We start from the raw sequence: 21,247 nt of genomic DNA, 5'->3' as shown, positions 1-21,247 counted from the left end.
TTGTGTTAATCTGTCATCTGTACTTTTGAGGTTGACTACAACCCTGTGGTTTAGTGTAAGGTTGAACTTTGTGTTTGGAATAGCACACTTTTAAATGAGGACTATAATTCCGAGTGATAGTTTGTACAGTATTTTCAGTTTTATTATGAAAGTGCTCAAAGCCAGGACTGCCTGCATCATTTCTTGGCTCTGCCTGCATTCAGTACTTGCTCCTGAGCAGCTTTCTTTGCTTTTACCATCTCGACGAGTTCCTAGGAAGAGACAGGTTGTTGAAATGAGAACTCTCACCTGAACACAGACAGTACTGTAACTGAGTGATGGAGGGGTGGAGGGACATGCCACTCATCAGTGCTCAGGAGACTGAGGCTTAGGCTGTCCAATGAGATCTTGTCCCCAGACCAACAAAAAGATAGTACTAGAGATGCCAAGTTCACCAACTGCCAGGAATAAGGTTAGGCTTGTTTTCCTGTAATAATTTTGGCTCCCAAACTATTACGATATTAAAATCAGCACTGTTATCACTAACCATTAGTTGACAAATAAGAACGCCAACTAAACCGTACATGAACTGATAAATCTGTTAATGCCACAACCTTGTATCGTCTCATGCAGTCCTTCTTCGTCCTGCCAGGGACTGCCTCAGCTATCTTTTCCCATCTTTCAGGAGTATTTACTGGGTACGTTTTCAAAGCCTGTTCTAAAAGCTTTTGTTCTTCTGTTGTCCAAGGGGTAAAATCTGTGCAGGGACCTGTTTAAGACAAAATTTGTTTGAAAATTCATAGTGTGAATGGTAGAAAATGATCTTTGAGCACCTTCCTAGATGAATCTTTTGGTACCTGTCTCCCCTATTATCAAGTTAAGTGCCCCCTCTGACACAGCATATGTAAAACACATTTCTAAAGGTGACATACATATGTGTGTATATATGCATGTATAATTCCCTCTCACTGGTTAGCAGCATCTGCTGAAAAGCCCATTCTTCCTCTAATGGACTCTGAAGAGCTTCTATTCCCATCTAATGGCTAGTTAAGTAAACTTGCTACTTAGTTGGATACATTTGCTTTGTCCCTTTCAGACCGCTAAATGTCACTTTTCTAGTCATTCCAGAAACAGATCCCAAGCTTTACAGACTTTGGGGTGGCCTGGAACCCCAATCAGCCTCTCTACTACAGAAATATACTTTACCTTCAAATCGTTCTGATGGGGCCGCACTGTCAGCCTGAGGAGCTGCTCCATGTTCTTTTTTAAACTTATCAAAAGCCTTTTTATTAATGTCATCTTTTTGATGAGGGTCTGAGAAATAAAGAAAAAAAAAGAAAAACATAAAATTAAGAGAAACCAAATCTTTGATTATTACTTTAAAAAAAAATATGTTCAAGGCAACAAGCTGATTTTTAAAAATTTAAAAAAAATTTTTTTAAAAATTACCAAGTTTTTGGAGGCTTTTAGCTTTGCTAATAACATCTTTCGCAGTTCTTTTAATGCCAGAAGAAGAATGTATGTTCATATAATTAGCAATGACTTCCCATCTAGAGAAACCAGTATAAAAGTTTAATACAGAAAAACAGAACAAAAAGCATTACATCTTTACTGTAGAGTTTGGTTCTATGAACTATAGCTCTTAAAAATCTATAGAAAGAACTCTAAGTTAGTTTAATGATGTTATTAATTACCACTATTAGATTTTCTTTTTAAGTATTTATTTATTTTATATGCACCTGTGTTTTGCCTGTATGTATATCTGTGTGAGGGTGTTGAATTTTCTGGAACTGGAGTTACAGACAGCCATGTGGGCGCTAGGAATTGAACCCAGGTCCTCTGGAAGAACAGCCAGTGCTCTTACCCACTAAGCCATCTCTCCAGCTCCTAGATTTTCTTAATAGGTTCGAATCAACCATCTGTAGTCTTGTTTTTAAATAAAGCCCAGCAGAAATAACTTATCTGCACTGCTGGTTTAGTGTATTCTTTAAAAGGACAGATGACTGAAAAATAAGAGCCTCAGTTTGCTCATATGCAGTGAGGGAGTCTGGATCTTTAAGGCTGGAATTGGAATCCTAGACTTTGAAGTAAGATCTGGTTTGAGGTAAAAAGCCCGGAAAGAAAAAACTGCAAAGGGGAAACTACATGACATACACTCTAGCCCCTATTGTTAGCCGTGGTGTATGAGACCAGTGAATGGGAACAGCTAAAGCCTGAGCTGCGCCCTGTGATGCGCCTTGCTCTACGTATGGAGAAGTGGTACATGCATGAGTGCAGCAAATTCAGAATGGACCTAGTTCTCACATTTCCCACTGTGACAGAACTTAGTGAAAGGCAGTCTTTCTACACTCAGGCTTCTCTCCACCCGTTTCTGTTAAGCTGCCTCTTGCCTCTCTAATATCTCTAGGCCCCACTGTGTACTGAAAATTTTCAAGAAAGCAAGTACCTTGAGTTTGTCCCAGCAGGGAAGAGGTTGACAGCTTTAATTAATAATTGCAGATCATCTTCTGACCAGTTCTTACTGCCACTCCCACTTCCACCAGTTGACTTCTCTGCATTCTTAGATGCTTGCCGCATCCGAGCGTCAGCTTCCTCCTTCTCTTTCCTCATCTGCTCATTTACTTCTTCTATCTACATGAATACTGCTAGGTCAGTCTTAAAAAGCATGTCGTGTCCTCCCCCCATTTCTGACTGCCATGTTGTATTCCTCAACCTAACACCCACCTCATTCCAACCTAAACTCCACTGGTGAGACTAGGCAAGCACCAGCTTTTCACCTGGCTTCTCACTGCGCCTTCCAAAGGCCACCACAGCCTGAACTGCCCTTGGACTCACTGGCAAGGTGACTGGTCTTGTGCTATTCACACACTAGCTACCTCAAATCTCTTAAGCTCATTTTCTCTACAAAAATGTAAGCCTACAGGAAAGCAGTCTGCCTTATGTTGGGAGTTCTAGCCTTTACAGTGTTCTCCCCGCTTACCTTTAAATATGCACAAACAAAACCTTTATATGGCTTGAAGCTCCTGTAGGCTGTTGCCTTGCGGTCACCTGTGCCTCATTCTTCTTTCAGGCCCACAGAACCAGTTATCAAGTCCCCACAATTGTAACTCTGAAACATTCTCCTGATTCTCGTCTTTCTTACAGAAAAATTATAGTTACTTTCTCTCTGTCTTATGCGCCTGCTCACCAACACCAGATAATTAGTGCAACACTGAACCATCTGCTAACTGAAATAGCTTGTGGGAATGGAAACTGGTCATGTTTAAAACTCAGTTTTGCTCAATTCTTGCTAATCAACTTATTTTCCTGTCTTCCTTTCCATAATCTTCTACTATCTCTAGTTTACGTTCCTTTCCAAAGCTGGTTCAAACCCTTCACTCATCTTTTCCTCCACCATTCCCATGCAGCCTCCAGCTTTGGCATTTATTGAATGCCCTCCACTAATTGAGCCTCAGGCGCATTCTTTTGACATAACTGTTCTATGACAATGGTAGCATTACACATTCCCCAAAACACACCTAGACACACAGCACTATGTAATAGGACTGTCAGACTTTACATTTAGTATATATAGTAGGCACTGATACTTGTTGAAGTGAATTCAGTTTCGGGGCCTGCCTAATTGCTTTTCTATAAAATAAAAGGTATGATTAGACATAACAAAGTTTTTTGTTTGTTTTGTTTATAAATATTAGCCTATGAAATACTCTGGGAATGATCAAAACAATTTTTAAATCAATACTTAAGCAAACAAACAAACCATAACTAATGTGCTAAAGACTCCAAACTAAATACTACATGATTGAAAAATACAAATTAGCCAGGCAGTGGTGCTTCAAGCCTTTAATTCCAAAGCTTGGGAGGCAGAAGCAGGCGGATCTCCCAGTTTGAGTCAGCCTGGTCTACAGAGTGAGTTTCTAGACAGCCAGGGCTACACAGGGCCTATCTTGAAAACCAAACCAAACCAAAAGTGTATTAAATTAATTTTAAATCAGCAAAATACTTAATATAAACAAAATATAGTAGGAAACACACAGAAGAATCTGATGCTCTTTGCCTTTTGTAACCTACACATCAGGTGAAGAAATAAGTAAAATAATTAAATGGCAAATATAAGCAGAAGTGATGTATGCTATTACCTGTTTTTCAAGTGCAGCTTTTCCTACTTCTCTTGTAGATGATGTCAGTATTTCGTTCAAACACTGTAAGCTACAGAAAAGAGTGAAAGCTGGGAGTGTGGCTCCATAGCATAGCCTTTATTTAGCATGCACAAAACCTCAGGCTCCATTTTCAAGACACACACACACACACACACACACACACACACACACACACACACTGCAAAAAGAAAAATAAGGGTGGTTTAAAATTATCTGGAACCCGTAAGAAGCTGTCAGAGGCATCTTAGATATACCTTGCTAGTTCAAGCCGATCACAAAGTTTTTCCACTTCTTCCATCATTTTAACACGATCTGCCTCATTGTCTGAAAAGTGATTCCAGTTCTAGAAGTACAAATGCAAATGTTTCCAGTTTCCATCTCCAACACTACAAACATCTAAGCACACCATCAGCCAAGCCGAAAGCATGAGCTTCCCATACACCAGCTGTATTCTCAGTGTTTTCACTGATCAGCAAACCAAATGTGAGTTGGGGTGCAAATGAGAAGAGAGTGCAGAATACACATGGATGCTGGAAACTCACAGTAATTGCTCTGATACTTCAGGATCAGGAAGTTGGCAGCCCTCCTCACCCCCAGTTTTCTGCTGTCTGAATGTGCTGAATGGGAAAGTTTATTGGAAAACTTAAATATGAAAAGTTTTAAAGGGGTTGTAATATAGTATGCTAAGTAACAGAAGCTATTAACAAAAAAATCTGACTAACTGAAGATTATACTCATAATGGAACAGATTTATGTACATGAATGTACAAATAATTGGCAGCTGGAAAACGTTGCTGCCAACAGTCATGCCTTCCATTTCTCATTTCCTGCTTCTTTTAACCTGTGGGTTATGGTTCTCACTGAAGTCCCAATGCTGCTTTTCCTGTGGGCAGACACCCAGGCTTTTTAACTACCACTAAAGATTCTCCTATCTGTCAGGTTTCCTCAGGCTTCCATACTGCTATTTCCTAGGGGGTGTCCCCACCCCCACTCTCCGCATTCATGTCGTCCCAGGGTGATGTCATCTACTTGCATGGTTTCTAGTGCTATCAAGATGTTGATGATCTGTAGTGATTCTACCCTTGCACATGCAGGAATCCAGTGCAGTGTTCCCATAGGCTCACCATGACACACCAGACCCATCATTTTCCTCAGTCCTTTAGTTCTCCTGTCTTCTGTAACAATGTCATTCCCCCTGTATTCCATGCAAGGAACTAAGGCACTTGTAATGTTCACTCCGCTAACTGTACCACACAACCTGAGCCAACAGTAGCCTACTTTGCTCTAGAAACATCTCTCCATATACCCTTGGCTGTCCTGGACTCTAGCCCAGGCTAGCCTAGAACTCACAGAGATCCACCTGCCTCTGCATCTGCCTCCCCCAATTGCTGAGATTATAGGCATGTGCCATGGTGCCTGGCTAACTCCCCTCCATCCCCCAAGAAAGGATTTCTGTATAGCCTTGGCTGTCCTCAAACTCCAACTGTAGACCAGCTATCCTTGACCTCAGAGATGCACCTGCCTCTGCCTCTGCCTCCCAAGGGCTGGGATTAAAGGCGTGCTCCACCATTGCCCAGCTGACTGTTTACATCTTCTCATGGAGGGGTGGGAGGGACACAAGACTCACGTGAGCATCCATCCACTCCCTAACACCTGCTTAACATTAACTTTGTTAACTGCATGTAGCCTTAGGGAGGGCTGAGAGTAAAGAGGTGAGGAAAGACCAGGGGTGGGAGGTGTAACAGAGGTACCACAACTCCTTTAAGTAACTCCTCACTTATACTGTAAGAAAGACAACAGACACACTGGCTCCCCAGAGTGAGCTTGGAGGAATCGTCCCTCAGGTTGTTGTTGGGATCTTAGGAGAGGCAGAAGGGTTTACATCTCTCCTACTGCAAGGAATCTGAGCAAAAACTTGTTGAGTGTGCCACACGCTGCTTGCAGATTGCCTCACTGACTGTCTCAGCTTCATGAGAAGTACAGGGGAAGAAATCATGGTATTGAGGTGATCTCCCTAGGGCCCCATAGCTACACACTTCAAAGCCAGGCAAGGCTACATGAGACCCTCATTCAGGCTGGTGAAATAGCTCAGTGGTTAAAGAACCTGCCTCCCAGCATAACAACTAAGTGCAATCCCCAGGACCCAAATGGTGTGAGGAGAAAACTTATTCTCCATACGTGGACCATCGCTTGTGTGCACCTATATACACACATAAAAAAACGTAGTAAAAATGAGACCTTACCTCAAAAAACAACCAAATAAAACACAGCAAACCCCTAAGCCTGCATTTGAAGATAAACTGTGTTCACATGTTTATGCATGGTGAAAGAGGAAATACCTTCATGTTTCATCTTGGGTGTTCATGTGGGCAGCTGCCCCAGCAGTCTGGCGTACCTTGCATGAATTCCGAAGTTTCTGCCTTTCCTTTTTAATGGCTTTTTTCTGGATATCCTTTTCCTTCTTGGCCAACAATGCTTGCTGTCTAACTTCTTCCTCCTCCTTTTCCTTAGCCAACCGAGCAGCTTCTAATTCAGCTTGTCTTTGCTTTAAAGAGATGAGCAAAAACATTTTAATAATGTTTTAAAATACTAGTGTTTCTAAAAGCATTATGATCTTATGTAAAAGTTCAGTTTTTTATTGAATTAGAAACAAGATGATATCAACTTATGATTAATTAAAGTGACAGAGAGGGCTAGAGAGATGGCTCAGTAGTTAAGAGCACTGTCTGCTCTTCCAGAGGTTCTGAGTTCAATTCCCAGCAACCACATGGTGGCTCACAACCATCTATAATGGGATCTGATGTTCTCTTCTGTCATATAGGCATACATGCAAATAGTGTTCATATGTATAAATAAAAATCTAAAAACAGAAAAAAGTTAAGGACAACTGGCCAAACTCTATAAATTACAAAATTTTACTTATTAGAAAATATTAAACAGACATTAAAAAAATAAACCAAGGCTCAGCAGTTAAGAGCACACCTGAAAGCCCAAGTCTGGTTCCTAGTACCCAACTGCCTTAATTCCATCTTCAGGGCATCCAATGCCCCTCTCTCCTTCATCACGCATGAGTACACATGTGACATACACTAGTAGAACAGACACTCACACATATATACAAGCAAAAATAAAAATAAATCTTAAGGCTGGGTATAGTGGCACAACTTTAATCCAAGTGCTCTGGAGGCAGAGACCAGAGGCAGGCAGATCTCTGAGTTCAAGGCCAGCCTGGCCTATAGTAAGTTCCAGACCAGCCAAGGCTACATAGTTGAGGCCCTGCCTCGAATAAAACAAAACAACTTAAAATAAGAAATACGAGAAATCTGAAGGATGTTTTCAGTGATGAATTTTGATTGTTTGTTTGTTCAATAAGACTCTGTTGAAAGAGACCTAACCAGCTTGTTAAGAGTCACTCACAAGCTAGGCTCAAGCGGTGCATGCACAGCTGCGGAGTGGGAGAGGCCGTGTCTCAAAGTCACAAAGAGGATGGGTGTGGTGGCAGAGGCAGGCACATCTCCACAGGGTCAAGGCCAGACTGGTCTATAGTGGGCTCCAAGCCAGTTATGAGACCCTGCCTCAAAACAAAACCTTGAAGTCAAGTCACTCACATCGGTACCCAATACAGATTCTAATCATTCCACCTCCAGGGCCTGAAGCCCGCAGCATCACACACCGATGTCTTACCTTTTCTTTGGCTTCTTGTTCCTTCCGTCTAGCTTCTGCTTTTGCTTTCTTTTCTGCTTCTTTCTTGGCTTTTTCTTCTTCCTTAAACTTTTTTATCCTTGGGTCACAACTGTAAGCATTATCTATACAAAAAATAAGTTAATCTTCTCAATTAATTAAAATTAAAATGACTTAAAAAAAAAAGCAGCTGGGGATGGGGTGCACACCTGCAATCCCAGCACTCAGGGAGGTAGATGCAGGTGGATCTCTGTGACTTAGAGGACAGCCTGGTCTAAAAAGCGAGTCCAGGACAGCCAGGGCTAGAGAGAGAAACCCTGTCTCAAAACAAAACAAAACAAAAAAACCAAAAAAAAACCCCCAAACCCCCAAAATACAAACAAAACCCCCAAAGCATTAATTATACTTACCAACTAATGTTCTTATTCTGTTCATTTCCTCCTTTTTCCTTTGTGCCCTTGTTGCTCTGTTCTGCTTTTCAATCCATCTCCTCTCATCACGACTGTAAGACACAAAACACCTCATTCTTGTTATTTAAAGATGGGCTGTGTTTAGTATTAATTTTGATTGTTTTTTCCGGTATTTATGTTCAAAAAATTTCCCTACACATTAACAATGAAAACAAATAAACAAACAAACAAACAAAAAAACAAAACTAAAACTAGCTTTAGCAATCAAGAGAAGTGTTTATGGAGCTGAGCTATTCTGACAGTATTTTTCCTTTACAATTTCTTAAGTGTATCCTAACCTATTTGGCCCCACCTAGCTCATGAGAAGCTAGGTGAACATTATATATCAGGGCTGGAGAGGAGGCTCAGAGGTTGACAACACTTGCTGTTCTTCCAGAGGACCTGACTTTGGTGCTCAGCACTCATAATGGCAGATTACACCTGCCTGCAAGGGAATGCAACGTCCTCTTGGCCTCTTGCTGCACCAGGAATGTGCATAATGCACATATACACGTGGGCATATGTGCATACACTCACACATATACATAAAACAAACATTTAAACAAACAAACCCAGCCTATTACCAAAATGTGCTTACTGGTGTAATAGTGGCATGACTCAGTTACAGGGTGACCATCACTTTATGATTGGATTTAAAGTCCACTCCGAAAGATAGAATTCATGGCTGGTAATGCAAACCTGGTCAAAAGCTCATGGATGGAAAGATTATAGGCCATAGTGGGGAATCTACTATCACTGTTTTGCTAAATAGAAACATTGTCACATTGCCTTCTAAATATTTATATCTATATCATGTATCTTAACGTGTTATATATTACTATAATATACATGATATAAAATATATACAAATATTGAATCCGCAGATTAGTGCAGCTTTCTCTTAGTTAGAAAAGCTTCTTTACAGTAGGAAGTGGCTAACAAGCTGAGAATGACTGACTGTGCAGCGTGTATAGCACGGCCCTTGCTCAATGACACCCCAGGCTTGGGAACATCACAGAACAGGAAGAAGACAGACTGTGGCAGCTGCAGGATGGGGAGTGCTGTGAGATGTCTCCTGAACATGACGTGGGCACGGCAATCATGAACGCACAGAAGCTGTGGCTCCCGCACAAGGTTAAGCCTGTCAAAATGCATCATGGATAGAGGAGGAACATATGAGGGCCTACCCCTCACGGAGGAGCTGCTGGCAGTTAACAGCTGCCAGGGAAGGGTAACTTTTCCTCCGTGGTAGCAGCTCAGAACTACACACAGGAACAGGCAAAGAACCCTGGTTAAATTCAATGGGTATTTAAACAACAGACAGACAGGAAAGAAAGGAAGAACGTGTGTGGCAGGAAGGCTTCCAGGGCAGCGAGACAAGAGGGTAAATATGATCAAAGCACATTCCAGATGATAAACATGTTTTAAAAGTCTGGATATTGGCAAGATGGTGACCATGCTTGCCTTCAAGCCCAAGGATCTGATGAGTTTGACCCCTGGAATCAGGCGTAGGAGAAGAGAACTAAGTCCAGGAAGTTATTCTCTGGTCTCCATACCCAGGGTATGACAAATCTGAATTTCCCACAATAAATAATAAATGATGAAGTGGCTGGGATACAGCTCAGTGGTAAAATACTTGCCTACCTTATGCAGCATCTTAAGACTAATCTCTAGCACACACATACACAATTTGTGTTAAAGAAAAGGCTGGATATATGGCTCAGTGACACTATGCTTTAGATTTGGTCCTCTGTACCACTGTGTGTTCCTTTAATAGTGACTGGCATACATACCACTCAGCTTTTTCTTTTTCTTCTTCATCTAAATAAGAAAATTCTCTCCAAGAGTCAAAATTATACCTAATACACACAAAAAAGAAATCAAGACAGAGTTGGAAAAATAAATCCTTTAAAAATTACATTAGCTACGTATTACTTTTAAAAGCAATGACAAGCAGATCAGTTGTTTCAATGGACCCTTCCCTCCCTTTTGATATTAAATGAACATTTTGTTCAAGTACTCAATGTAAACACGTTTAAAAATCAGCACTGAATTTGTCTGCCATGACGTGTAAAAAATGCTCATTGCTCATACGTAAGTCAAAAGCTGCAGTCCCTGCTGTCTTTTCTCAGGGTTTTCATTTCCCTGAGATTTTTCCTTTCTTCATGTTAACTGTCAAGTCTTAAGATGACTCTATAGTTAATGGTTACTTTATTTCTGGTTTGTCATATTAATGTAAAAGCCACTCCAACTGACGAAACTCAAATCTTTTTTTTTTTTTAGAATAACTTTGTTTCTGTATTGATTAGCCAGATTGAAAAAATACACCATGAGGCTGGAGAGATGACTCAGTGGTTAAGAACAGTGGCTGCTCTCCCAAAGGACAGCAGTTCAATTCCTAGCACCCACATGGTGACTCACAACCAATGAATGAATGCCCTCTTCTGGTTGCCACAGGCACCAGGTATGCAGATATAAATGCAGGTAAACACTCATACACATTTTTTAAAAAGCCATACTATAAATAAAATGCACTAAATATAGTGATTACTGAAAATTAGAGGTAAAAGGTACTATCTACTTCAAAAACTCAACTCTTCCAAACCAAGACAGGGTCTCCCCATGTAGTCCTGTCTAGCCTCAAATTCATGGAGATCTGCCTGCCTCTGTGTCTCAGAGATTAAAGCCATGAATCATTAAGCCTAGCCAGAGAACTCAAATGCTTTTAAGATGGCTTAATAAGGTAGGGTGGCAGATACGCCTTCAGTCACAGTTCTTGGGAAGCAGAGGAAGGTGGATATCTGTGAGTTTGAGGCCAGCCAAGGTTATATAGTGAAACCCTACTTAAAAAACCAGGCCCCTCCAAAAGATGGCTCAATGAATGGGTTAATTCCTAATTTTTATTTTCTACTGCAATCAAGTCATTGATAGCTGAGCTCATTAACACATTAATAGAAAGCGGACTGAAAAAAACCATAAAAAGAAAATACAGACGAGACAAAGCATTACATGAAAATCTTTATTCATTTCACCTGTTCAGTAAAAGTTCTGCTATTCAAATGTGAACTGATGAGCAATCAAGTACTTAATGAATATCTTTAAAAAAAAATTATGTTATCATGTAAGTGTTTTCACTTACCAGAAAGAATAAAATGCATCTACATCTTCGAATGACGAGTTCATGTCACCAAGTTTGGGAACATTTTTTTTATTTGACCATCTGAAATATTAAAACAAAAATTTGACTCAAATGAAAGATTTTGACCAGGAGCCTAACCTAAAACAAGTCCTTTAAAAATAACAGCTTTTACTAATTAATCCCTTCTAGCACTCTGCCCTTTAACCTCTACAACTAAAAGGTGTAACTCTCAGAAGTGGTGTCCTTAGCGATGCAGGGGAGAGCAGGTTGATAATGGTGAAACACAATCCAACTGTCTCCCACCCCACACAGTACAGTGTGGCAGCTGCCAGACATGCTGAGGACTCTTCCCAAACTCACTCACTGCTGCCCCCTAAAAATGCAGCACAGGGGGCTGGAGAGGTGGCTCAGTGGTTAAGAGCATGGGCTGCTCTTCCAAAGGACCGGGGTTCAAATCCCAGCACCCACATGGCAGTTTACAACTGTCTGAAGCTTCAGTTATAGAAGATCTAACATCCTTCCACAGACATACATGGAGGCAAACCACAAATGTAAATAAAATAAACTAATTAAAAAAGAATGCAGCATAGAAGTAAGCTGTAGGTCTAGCAATGCAGGTGGATTTCCACCCTTCACCTTTATTTCTGAAAAGGACCAGGGGATGAGGTGGCCCCGCTATTCTATTCTATTAAACAACATACAGAACCCCATGTCGTCTACAGCTTCAGTCAGAGTGGCTGGGAACAGACCACACGGAATCGCACTCACTGGGAATACTGAGATGTTAGAGTAAAGCAGAGTACTCCAGGAAGCAGCACCTCAGGCAGTGTTCATGGTCCCCAGGTGACTCCATGTGCAGCTAAGATAGGCCAGAAAATGTGCCAAGAACGTAGAAAACTGCTAATACTGCCTACTACTTGCAGTCATTTAAATGCAATAAAGTATGTATTAATCTTAAGAATTTGATAATTTACCCTTCCTCAGAGAAGCTTTATGAAATAAGATTCTAATACAAGAATCCGGGGCTGCAGATGCAGCACGTGTGGAGCCTGTGTGCAGCATGCAACACCGCCCAGGGTTTCACTGCCAACATCAAGTAAAGATTAACAGCTTTCCTCAACTGCTAATACCGACATGCAGGCAGTCACTGGTAAAAGGCAACGAGAGGGCCGTGCTGTCACCTAAACCTCAGCACCACAGGCTACTTACTAAGGCAGACAGGCTGCTTTTATCAGGGCTCAGTATGCAGAGACGGAAGGAAGAGAGCCTGTGGTGCTATTTTATGAACAAGCCACTGATGGAGGACAGAAGAACACATAGCCAGCCATGTGAGCACTATGACTGAAGAGGGGCGGTGCTTTCACTCACCTGGAATTCCTTTCAAACACTGGAGAAAACACTTGAAAAAAATTGTCCTTTGCTTCACTTTTAGAAGGAACTGAGTTGTCAAAAGTAGGATCTACACTGTTAAATGCCCGTCTTTTTACTGGATCAGACAACATTTCATAAGCTGAGAAAAAAGTAACATGACACCACATGAAGATACCAGTTTTCTTCTATGAGAAGACAAATATTTGCCTGAGGATGTGGCTCTGTGGGGATGGGCGAGGTCTGACCACCAACATTATGGCAAAACAAGATGGGGGAAAGGAAATAAAGATCTTGACCTGCTAAAAAAAGTTCTTTTCATATTTCACAATTTTGAATTTTGGGTGGGAGAGGACTTAATTTAGGTGGTCAACTATTATGTGACATAAAATGATGTAACTCTTCTAAGTAGACAAGTGTCAAAGCACTGCACAGTTGGACAAATGCCAAAGCCACATCTTTAGGCCATCATAAAACAATTGTGAACATTAACTCTTAGCTGGGCATGATGCTGAGCAGGGTGGCTTACCTAGAATCCTACAACTTGGCGGCCTGAGGTAGGAAACTGCTTTGCATTTAAGGCCAGCCAGGACATAGTGAGTTCCAAGGAAGCCTGGGCTAGACTGAGTGAGACCCTGCCTCAAAATAAACACTACTCCAGAAGGTAGATGGATTGAGGGACAGGGGTGAAAACTGAAAACAAAACTGTTAACTTTTAAGGTTCTAAAGCCTGCTTGACCACTGAGTAAGAGCAGGCCATAGAGAAGAAATCTGAGGAGTGCACCTACGTGCCATCGTTTGAAAAGTAGCAGCACACCATATGGTGACATAATCCTACAACGCCAGCATTGAGGGGGCAGGGACAAGAAGAGCTCAAGTGTGAGGTCAGTCTTGGGCTGCATAGAGAGACTATCTCAAAAACAAAAGCACCACCAAAATATAAAATCACATGTAAGCAACCACTGAAACGGTAGCTCCCTGTACTGGTTTACGGAATAGGCTCAGGCTATGCCAACAGCTATTCTATAATCAACCTAATTATTTTTTTGCACAGTTGGGGGCTTGTACACTTACACATGCCAGGCAAGTGTTCTGCCACTGAGAGTCACCTCTATCCCAATCCATTTCAAATTAGCAAAACCCCAGAGTAAGTTTAGTTCCACACGATCTAAAATGGCGAAAAGCTTAGAAGCCATGCCACCAAGCAGGGCACTCACACCAGGCCTGACAGTGCAGGCCTGTAAATCCCAGCTGCTGGGAAGGAAGAGCCGAGCGTGGAAACTCAAAGCCCAGCCTGAACTAACTCCAAGGCTACCTGGGCAATTTGGTGAAACCCTCACTTCTTCAACATAAAAAAGAAAAAGGGGGGGGGGGGGGTTGGGGGTCGGGGGCTGGGCTGTGGTTCAGTGGTAGGGTGGTTGATGGCCGCACTACACAAACACACCCGTATATGTTCATGCATGCATATGTATGTGTGCACATATACATGATCAAGTACAGATGAGATGGTAAGAATCACCTGGGACTTGGGCTTATCTTAAAACAAAACAAGACCTGTCACCTGGGGATCCTGACAAAATGCAGATGCAGCAGGCAGGTCTAGGACAGGGCCAGAGAATCTGCATTTCCAACAGACTGTTATGTGTGCATGTTAAAAGTCAAGGCAGCCTCACTGTGTGAAGCTCTGTGGAAACCACTAGAAAGGTAGTTAAGTCAAGTACGGCACGCATGCACAGGAACCTCCATTGCTGCAAACAACAGAAGAGCTCTAAGAAATCCTGAGTGTGAAGTGTTTCCTCACCTTTAGTTATGCAAGTGAAGTAGTCATTGTCTCCTTCTTTGATTGGTTCCCCAGCTGCTTTCCGTTTGTCTGGGTGATGCTTTAAGACCATTGCTTTATCTGTAAAATCAATCAGATATCACTGCTTCGAGGGGTAATTCTTTAGTAACTTGAAATTTTTCTTCTCCAATCTTAAGCCAATTTTATTGACATTTTCAAGTCCATTGTACATCATGATTTCAGGTAAAAGAATAGCCTATAATTTTATCCTTAACTACTTTCCTCTTCATAAACCTCATTTTGGAGATATCATTTGTCTTGTCTATTTCCCTCCACCACTTAGTGATAACTCTTTCAAACAATAAAATGGAGTAGCACACCTTCACACATTATTTTTAAAACTATATACTACTTTAAGGCAATTAACTTGCTTAGGATACAACTCTATAGTTTTCAACCTTTTAAGCTTTGTAGTAATGATTCTACTTTCAAAAAATGAGCCCATTAATATAATTTTCATCTCTGTCCAGGCCCAACTTATATATAATCTCCAATGTAATTGTTTCTTTGGATTGTTTATTTCATTTTACTGAGATAAAATATTCAGCAGTACATTTTAATAATACTCAGATTTTAGGTATACAGTTCAGTGACTTGACAGGGGAATATGATGTAGCCCAAAAGACAGAGAGGCCATTTGCATTTCCTTCCCAGGATGCCTTTCCCAGGCAACTCCCCTCCCCTATTAAACTGGGCAAAGGCTTTCTAATCTATTTTCCCATAGGCTGCTTTTGTGTGTTCTGGAACCTCACATAGATACAGGTGTCTGTATCTGGCTTCTTTTACTCAATACTGTGGAGAATTGGTATAGATTCTTGTGCATTGATAAAAAATTAAGTTTACATTTTTGGTTAAAATATACTATCTAGCAACTCTTTTTAAGGTATTGTAGCTATGTAATTCTTAAAAATACAATATTAAGTTCTAGTCCTTTAGAAATCTACCATCACAAACTGTTTAGGATAGTTAAAAAATGCAAACTAATAATCAATCAAACTTGTTTTGTTAGGTACTAATTTAGTTAATCACAGTTGTTTTCTAGTTAATCAGAAACAAGCAATTTAGATATATTAGAGATAGATAGTCTTCAAAAACCTGAGATCTATAGAATATGGCATTTAAAGATATTTTATTAATTTAAGACATTTTTGACAATGAGACATGTCAGCTCCTGGCAGCACCCCCATTCCACTTCAAAGAGCATCAGAAAAATCTCCATATGGTGTTCGCTTCATATGTGGCAAAGTAGCCACTAAGCAAGAAAATGCCTCTGCTTCAACTGCAGACAGAGTGGACAAACTAGAGGCATGAAGGTGGACGAGCTAAGCTTTGCAAGGACAAGGTAGGCAAGTCCTTCATAATACCTGCTTCACAGAAACGTCTGTCAGACAGTCTGAGCCAGAGGACTGAAGATGATGCTCCAACGTTACAGAGAAATTTTGGGGTATTGTCCAGGCAACCAACTTTGTCTGTCATTTCTATAGTTTGGAAGCTGCTTGCTCTGCACCTCCTGTTTATTCAGATAATATTTTTCCTTGTCAGGTTTCTGATGAGGTTGAAGACTAGATAGTTACAGGCTTACAATTAAGGTTAGTTGTTTGGGATTTAAGATGATGTTTTAGGTCTAAAAAGATGTGTTTTAATTGGTAATGCAAATCATTGGAAATTGAGTTAGGAAAAGAACTTTGAACACACCAAGATATGATAGATAGGACTTTCTTCAAGTTGCTATTACAGACTGAACATTGTGAATGTAATTTTTACCCAATAATATAGTTTATTGATATTAGATAAAAAGCCTTTATTTAGACAAAAAGGGGGAAATGTTGCAGGATATTTGTTCTCATTGTGAACCCCAAGATTGTGAACTGTAAAAATCTGTTTATTTGGTGTGTCTCAGTCCTAACACACACCTTTAACCCCAGAACTAATACTCAAGCTCTCAGACTTGATGCCCAGCACCACCAAACCCCCAAATGAATTAAACAACAACCAACAAACAGAAAAAACGAATTTCCCGATTATTGTTTGTGACCTGGTTTTTTTCCTGTAGAAAACTTCATCGTTTCATACTTTCTACCTGAATTCTGAGAACACTCAAGATTCCCCCACCACCTTCCTTTTCTAAGAGTCTCATGTGCTTGAGTTTGGGGTTACAGTTACTATATTAAATATTCAACTACTTCAAAACAAGTACTTACGAGCAGCTTTGATCTGTCTCTGTGTAGCTTTGTATCTGATGTGGCCAAGTCCAAGAACTGCATAGTGATCCTGATTCTGATAAACACACAAAAGGGAGGTTAGTCTGAACAGAGCATATCCAACTCTGTGTTCTGCTACCATTAAAGACCACTTTCCAAAGGGAGGCTTCTGGGTTGGAGCCACAGAGCACCTGCTTAGCATGAATGAGGCCCTGAGTTCAATATTCAGCATCCCAAACAAACAAAAGTGAAATATCCTTAGCAGAATCCAGTGAGGCTCTAGATAGCATGGGATATGCAGTCATCTAAGTTAGGGACATGTGGATGACTATACAGCCTTCCTGATGGTCTATGCACACAAGCTTGGTGAAGGCTCTGATATTTTCTGAGACTAGACCCAGTAGGCTGGGTCAGTGGGCAATGACAGCATAGAACCAGGAAACACAGGGAGTAAGTAGGGTGGAATTTTTGAGACACGGATGGATGCAGCTTCTTTGGAGACATAGTACCTGTTTTCATTTCTGCTTTGGTTAACATCCTAGTGAATTTACACATTGAGGAAGCAATAGTAGTAAGGCCGCAATAACCCACACTGCCCATTTTGTCTTGGACAATGAACTAGCTATCACATGAAGAGAAGATGAGGGCATATAGTCTTGAAGAAAACAGTCAAGTAGCTCATTGGGGGTGGTCCTAAATGGTATAAGATATCAGGCTGAGCAAGCCAGTAAGCAGCATTCCTCCATGGCTTCAGCTTCATTTCCTGCCTCCAGATCCCTGCTTGAGTTCCTGTCCTGACCTCTTCTGTGATGGACTGTTACCTGGAAGTATAAGAGAAAATAAACCCTTTCTTCTCCCATGAGAAACTCTCCATACCATGTTCTTTTACCATTTCAACTATTTTCCAATTCATTTTTTAAAGAGCAGCTGGATTTTGTTGTTTTCTTTTAAGATACGGCCTTAGGTAACTCAGGCTGGCCTCTAACTGCTATGTAGTCAAGGATGACCTTGAATTTCTAACCTTCTTGTCTCTATTTCCCAAGTACTAGGATTACAGGTGAATATGACCACTCCCATGGAGACATTATTTTTGCTCTGGGGCCTTACTGGACATCTACAGCTGAGGCAGTATAGTATGGTTGGTCTATGCCAACTCTGGGCTTAGCACTAAAAGTGCTTACTTATGCCTCTCATGTTGAACTGCCTTCAAATACAGTGTACTGATGGGAAAACTGGGAATGTAGCCCATGTGTAGATGCTTCCAATAAGTGAAGCTCCAAACAGTAAATACCTTCCAATCTTTGGGATCAAGTGTTTTCAGCATGGGAAACTCTTCTAACTGTAACTCTTCATCTTCTGACTCCTCGGATAGCTCTTTCTTATCCTCCAGTTCCTGAAAAGAGGTAGAAGCATTTCTGTTTCTCCTCTTAACAAAAGCTTCAAACCATCTTCCCACAGGTTCAACTTGACAGAGTGCAGAGGCTGTGATGGAGAACAGTAAGACTTAATCTATTGAACACGGCTTTTTCAAGGTAGCACCATTTCTTAGGAAGAGCAAAACAATGATGTCAGAATATAATTTTGAAGCCATCAGCTATAAAAATAATTGCAAACACCCAGTTGCATCATAGATAGCAAATTAACATTGGTAACATTTATTGTTCCAGCAACCTCTTCCGGTTAACATGCCATTAAGGCTGATGACCTAAGTTCAATGCCCAGAACCCACATAAAGACAGGAGGGAAATGACTCTATAAAGCTTTCCTTTGACCTCTGCATGCATGCTGTGGCACTCAAATACCCAGTATTTTTTTTTTTTTAAAGAAAAAGAAATTCAGCAGCTAATCAATATTTTCCCTAGAAGGTGAGAAAGGAGAGCGAGGAACCAATAATAGTAATAAAATAAAAGATAAAAAGCCACCAAGAGCTAACCTTGAGAAAACAATAACTATACCCATTAACTATTAATAGTTTAATTATTAACATAGTTAATAATTCTAAGGATTCTCTGGCAACAATCTGTTCAAATAGACAATTTTCCAACCTAATGTTGGAGACTAATTACTGTGTCTATGTCCTGGGGACACAGGCTGGATACAAACCTCCAATCCCTGGTTTTGTTTTGCTTTTTCAAGACAGAGTTTCTCTGTGCAACAGAGGCCGTGCTGGGTGTGTACCACCACACCCAGCTGAATCCCTGGGTTTTAATCTAGGACCAAGCCAGGAGTGATGGAGCACTCCTTTAATCCCAGCACTCGGGAGTAAGAGGCAGGCAGATTGCTGTGAGTTCGAGGCCAGCCTGGTCTACAGAGCAAGTTTCAGGACAGCCACAGCTATGCAGAGAAACCCTGTCTAGAAAAACAAAACAAAAAAACAAAGACAAAAGAAATATATATAAATAAATAAAATACATATAACACATATATTTCATCCAGTTACTAGAATATCTGAATGCAGTTTTAAAACCACAAACTGCTATAGAGAAGGTATTATGGAATCAATCACTGTATATCTATATAAAAAAAATTCAAAAATGATAATCTGAGTCCAAAAAAAGTGAGATCAACATTTTAATTTCATTAAGTAACCAAAGTGCAATTTTTTTTGTTGCACGGTTTTGGGTTCACATTTTAAAAGAACGTTACTCACGTTTTAACTGGTTTATGATATTAAGATTTCCTGCACCTAAGACGGGAAAGGATTCAAATGCTAATATGAGCCGGCTGTGTGGCGGGGGCGTGGCTTTCAAAACAGTGCCTCAGGAGCCTTTTTCTCTAGTATAGGATTACATCGAGACTCACAGACGCAACACGTGCCATGGGAAACATTTAAAACTCACATTCAACAAGTGCCCACGGTAAGTGGCTACGGGAATTAATGCAGATCACTAAAATCGGGGAGCCGAACGCTTGCAATACTTTCGGCCGTGCCGGGTTATAAACCAAAACGCCTCCAGCAAGAGTCTAAACTGCACTTTCAACCATTCCTCAGTGTAAGCCAAGCTCTCCGAAAGCACCCGCAGGGGGCTTCCAATGGTACGAGGAAGTTCTGAGTTCTGACACTTCAAAATCAGAGCCAGGAGCAAAGGTAGAGGTGCTTAACAGCACGAACCCGGCTTTGTACAACTCCCGGCACGTGGGTGCATGCAGCCGGGTCTCTCCGCCGTTGGCAAGGGGGTGCTTTCGATCTTTCAGGGTGCTGGGGGGCTCGGTCCTGAACTGCTCAGCCCGCTCCATGAGTCAGCAGCCCAAGGAGAAAGGAGGAACCACAGGTGCAGAAGGAAGACGCCCCCACCCTCCTTTCTAATAAACCAGGGACACTTTAAATTAGAGCAAGGAGCAACGAGGGCTCGTCCTGGCCCCACAAGCCCCGGAGCAAACCGCTGCGGTCAAGGGTACCGACGCAGGGGTTGCTAGGGAGGGGGCTGAGGCAGGGGCGCCTGCCTGGGGCAGGACGGAAAATGGGTTGGTGGGCACGTACCGGAGGTCAGAGCGTGGGTGATGGCGGTGCCCTGGCCGTCCGCGGCGCTCGGCAGGAGCAGCATAGTGGCTGGAGCTAGTCCCGCGGACGCCGCGGCTCCCGTCCGTCCGGCAGGCCCTCTGCGTCCGCTCTACCTGCTAGTCCCAGCCTCGCGCCCAGGCTTTACGCCTAGGAACCGGCGCATGGAGACGATCAGTAAGCACTTCCGGGATGGGGCTTTCGCGGTGCGGACGCGAATCCCACCCCCCCACACTCGCGCCAATGTGCGCGGCCGCCTACTTCCTCTATCGACTCTAAACCGGCTGGAGACCACGGAGCCCAAAGGAACAGTTCCTAGACTCATCGGTTCCTGCGTGGAAAAGGAGTCTTTTTCCTTACATGAGGCCAAGACGTAGAAAATAGAGGAGCCTCACCCCCTATGTCACCCAGGCCAGCTTCTAATTCGTGAAAACCCTGTCTCAATCTCCCAAGTGCTGAGGTTTCAGTCATAAACCACTACCGATCCCTGTGTACCTCATGTAAGTGGAATCATGTAACCACATATTAGTTATATTACATTACATTATATATTATATTATCATTGTCTCTGTGTGAATGCTATATTCACTAGTATAATGGTCACAGAATTATTTTTAAGGCCAGATTTTTAAGACCACATTTTTATCTGTTTATATATATCTGGATACTTGGGCTGTTCTTCATTCCTACTTATCTTTTATTGCTTATGCAGCCATGAACATGGCTGTACAAGTATCTCCTTGAAACCCACTTCCAAATATTTGGAATTACTAGCTTATATAGATTCTATTCTAGTTGTTTTCAGTTTTCAACAACCATTGCACCATTTCACCCACCAACAGTGTACAAAGGTTCTATTTTTTTTCCTTCATTCTCTCAAACTTTATTTTCTAAAAACAAAACAAAAAAACCCAGCCGTCCATGAATGGGG

The 21,247-nt window shown here is 41.5% G+C and overlaps 1 protein-coding gene across 2 annotated transcripts; it reads right to left on the bottom strand.

Annotated features, from left to right (window-relative positions):
* Window positions 1–117: 117 nt before the first annotated feature.
* Window positions 118–20,533, bottom strand: Dnajc2 (DnaJ heat shock protein family (Hsp40) member C2). Of its 2 annotated transcripts, none has more exons than XM_055612537.1 (17): window positions 20,299–20,533; window positions 18,109–18,299; window positions 16,818–16,893; window positions 14,578–14,676; window positions 12,777–12,918; window positions 11,409–11,489; window positions 10,063–10,128; window positions 8,231–8,322; window positions 7,824–7,945; window positions 6,535–6,684; window positions 4,394–4,482; window positions 4,119–4,188; window positions 2,426–2,610; window positions 1,429–1,529; window positions 1,186–1,293; window positions 594–748; window positions 118–251 (listed from the first exon to the last, which is right to left on the bottom strand). In XM_055612537.1, exons 1-17 carry the CDS (start codon window positions 20,360–20,362, stop codon window positions 177–179), a joined length of 1,866 nt encoding a protein of 621 aa, XP_055468512.1. In that variant the 5' UTR covers window positions 20,363–20,533; the 3' UTR covers window positions 118–176. The 2 variants fall into 2 exon arrangements, with proteins under 2 accessions (XP_055468512.1, XP_055468513.1); XM_055612538.1 differs by having other exon boundaries at window positions 18,109–18,210; window positions 20,299–20,371.
* Window positions 20,534–21,247: the final 714 nt, after the last annotated feature.

This window comes from Psammomys obesus, unplaced genomic scaffold (genome assembly GCF_907164565.1).
Source record: "Psammomys obesus unplaced genomic scaffold, mPsaObe1.curated_primary_1811, whole genome shotgun sequence".
NCBI lineage: Eukaryota > Metazoa > Chordata > Mammalia > Rodentia > Muridae > Psammomys > Psammomys obesus.
Note: the sequence above shows the minus strand (reverse complement) of the source record. Positions and strands in the feature narration are given on the sequence as shown.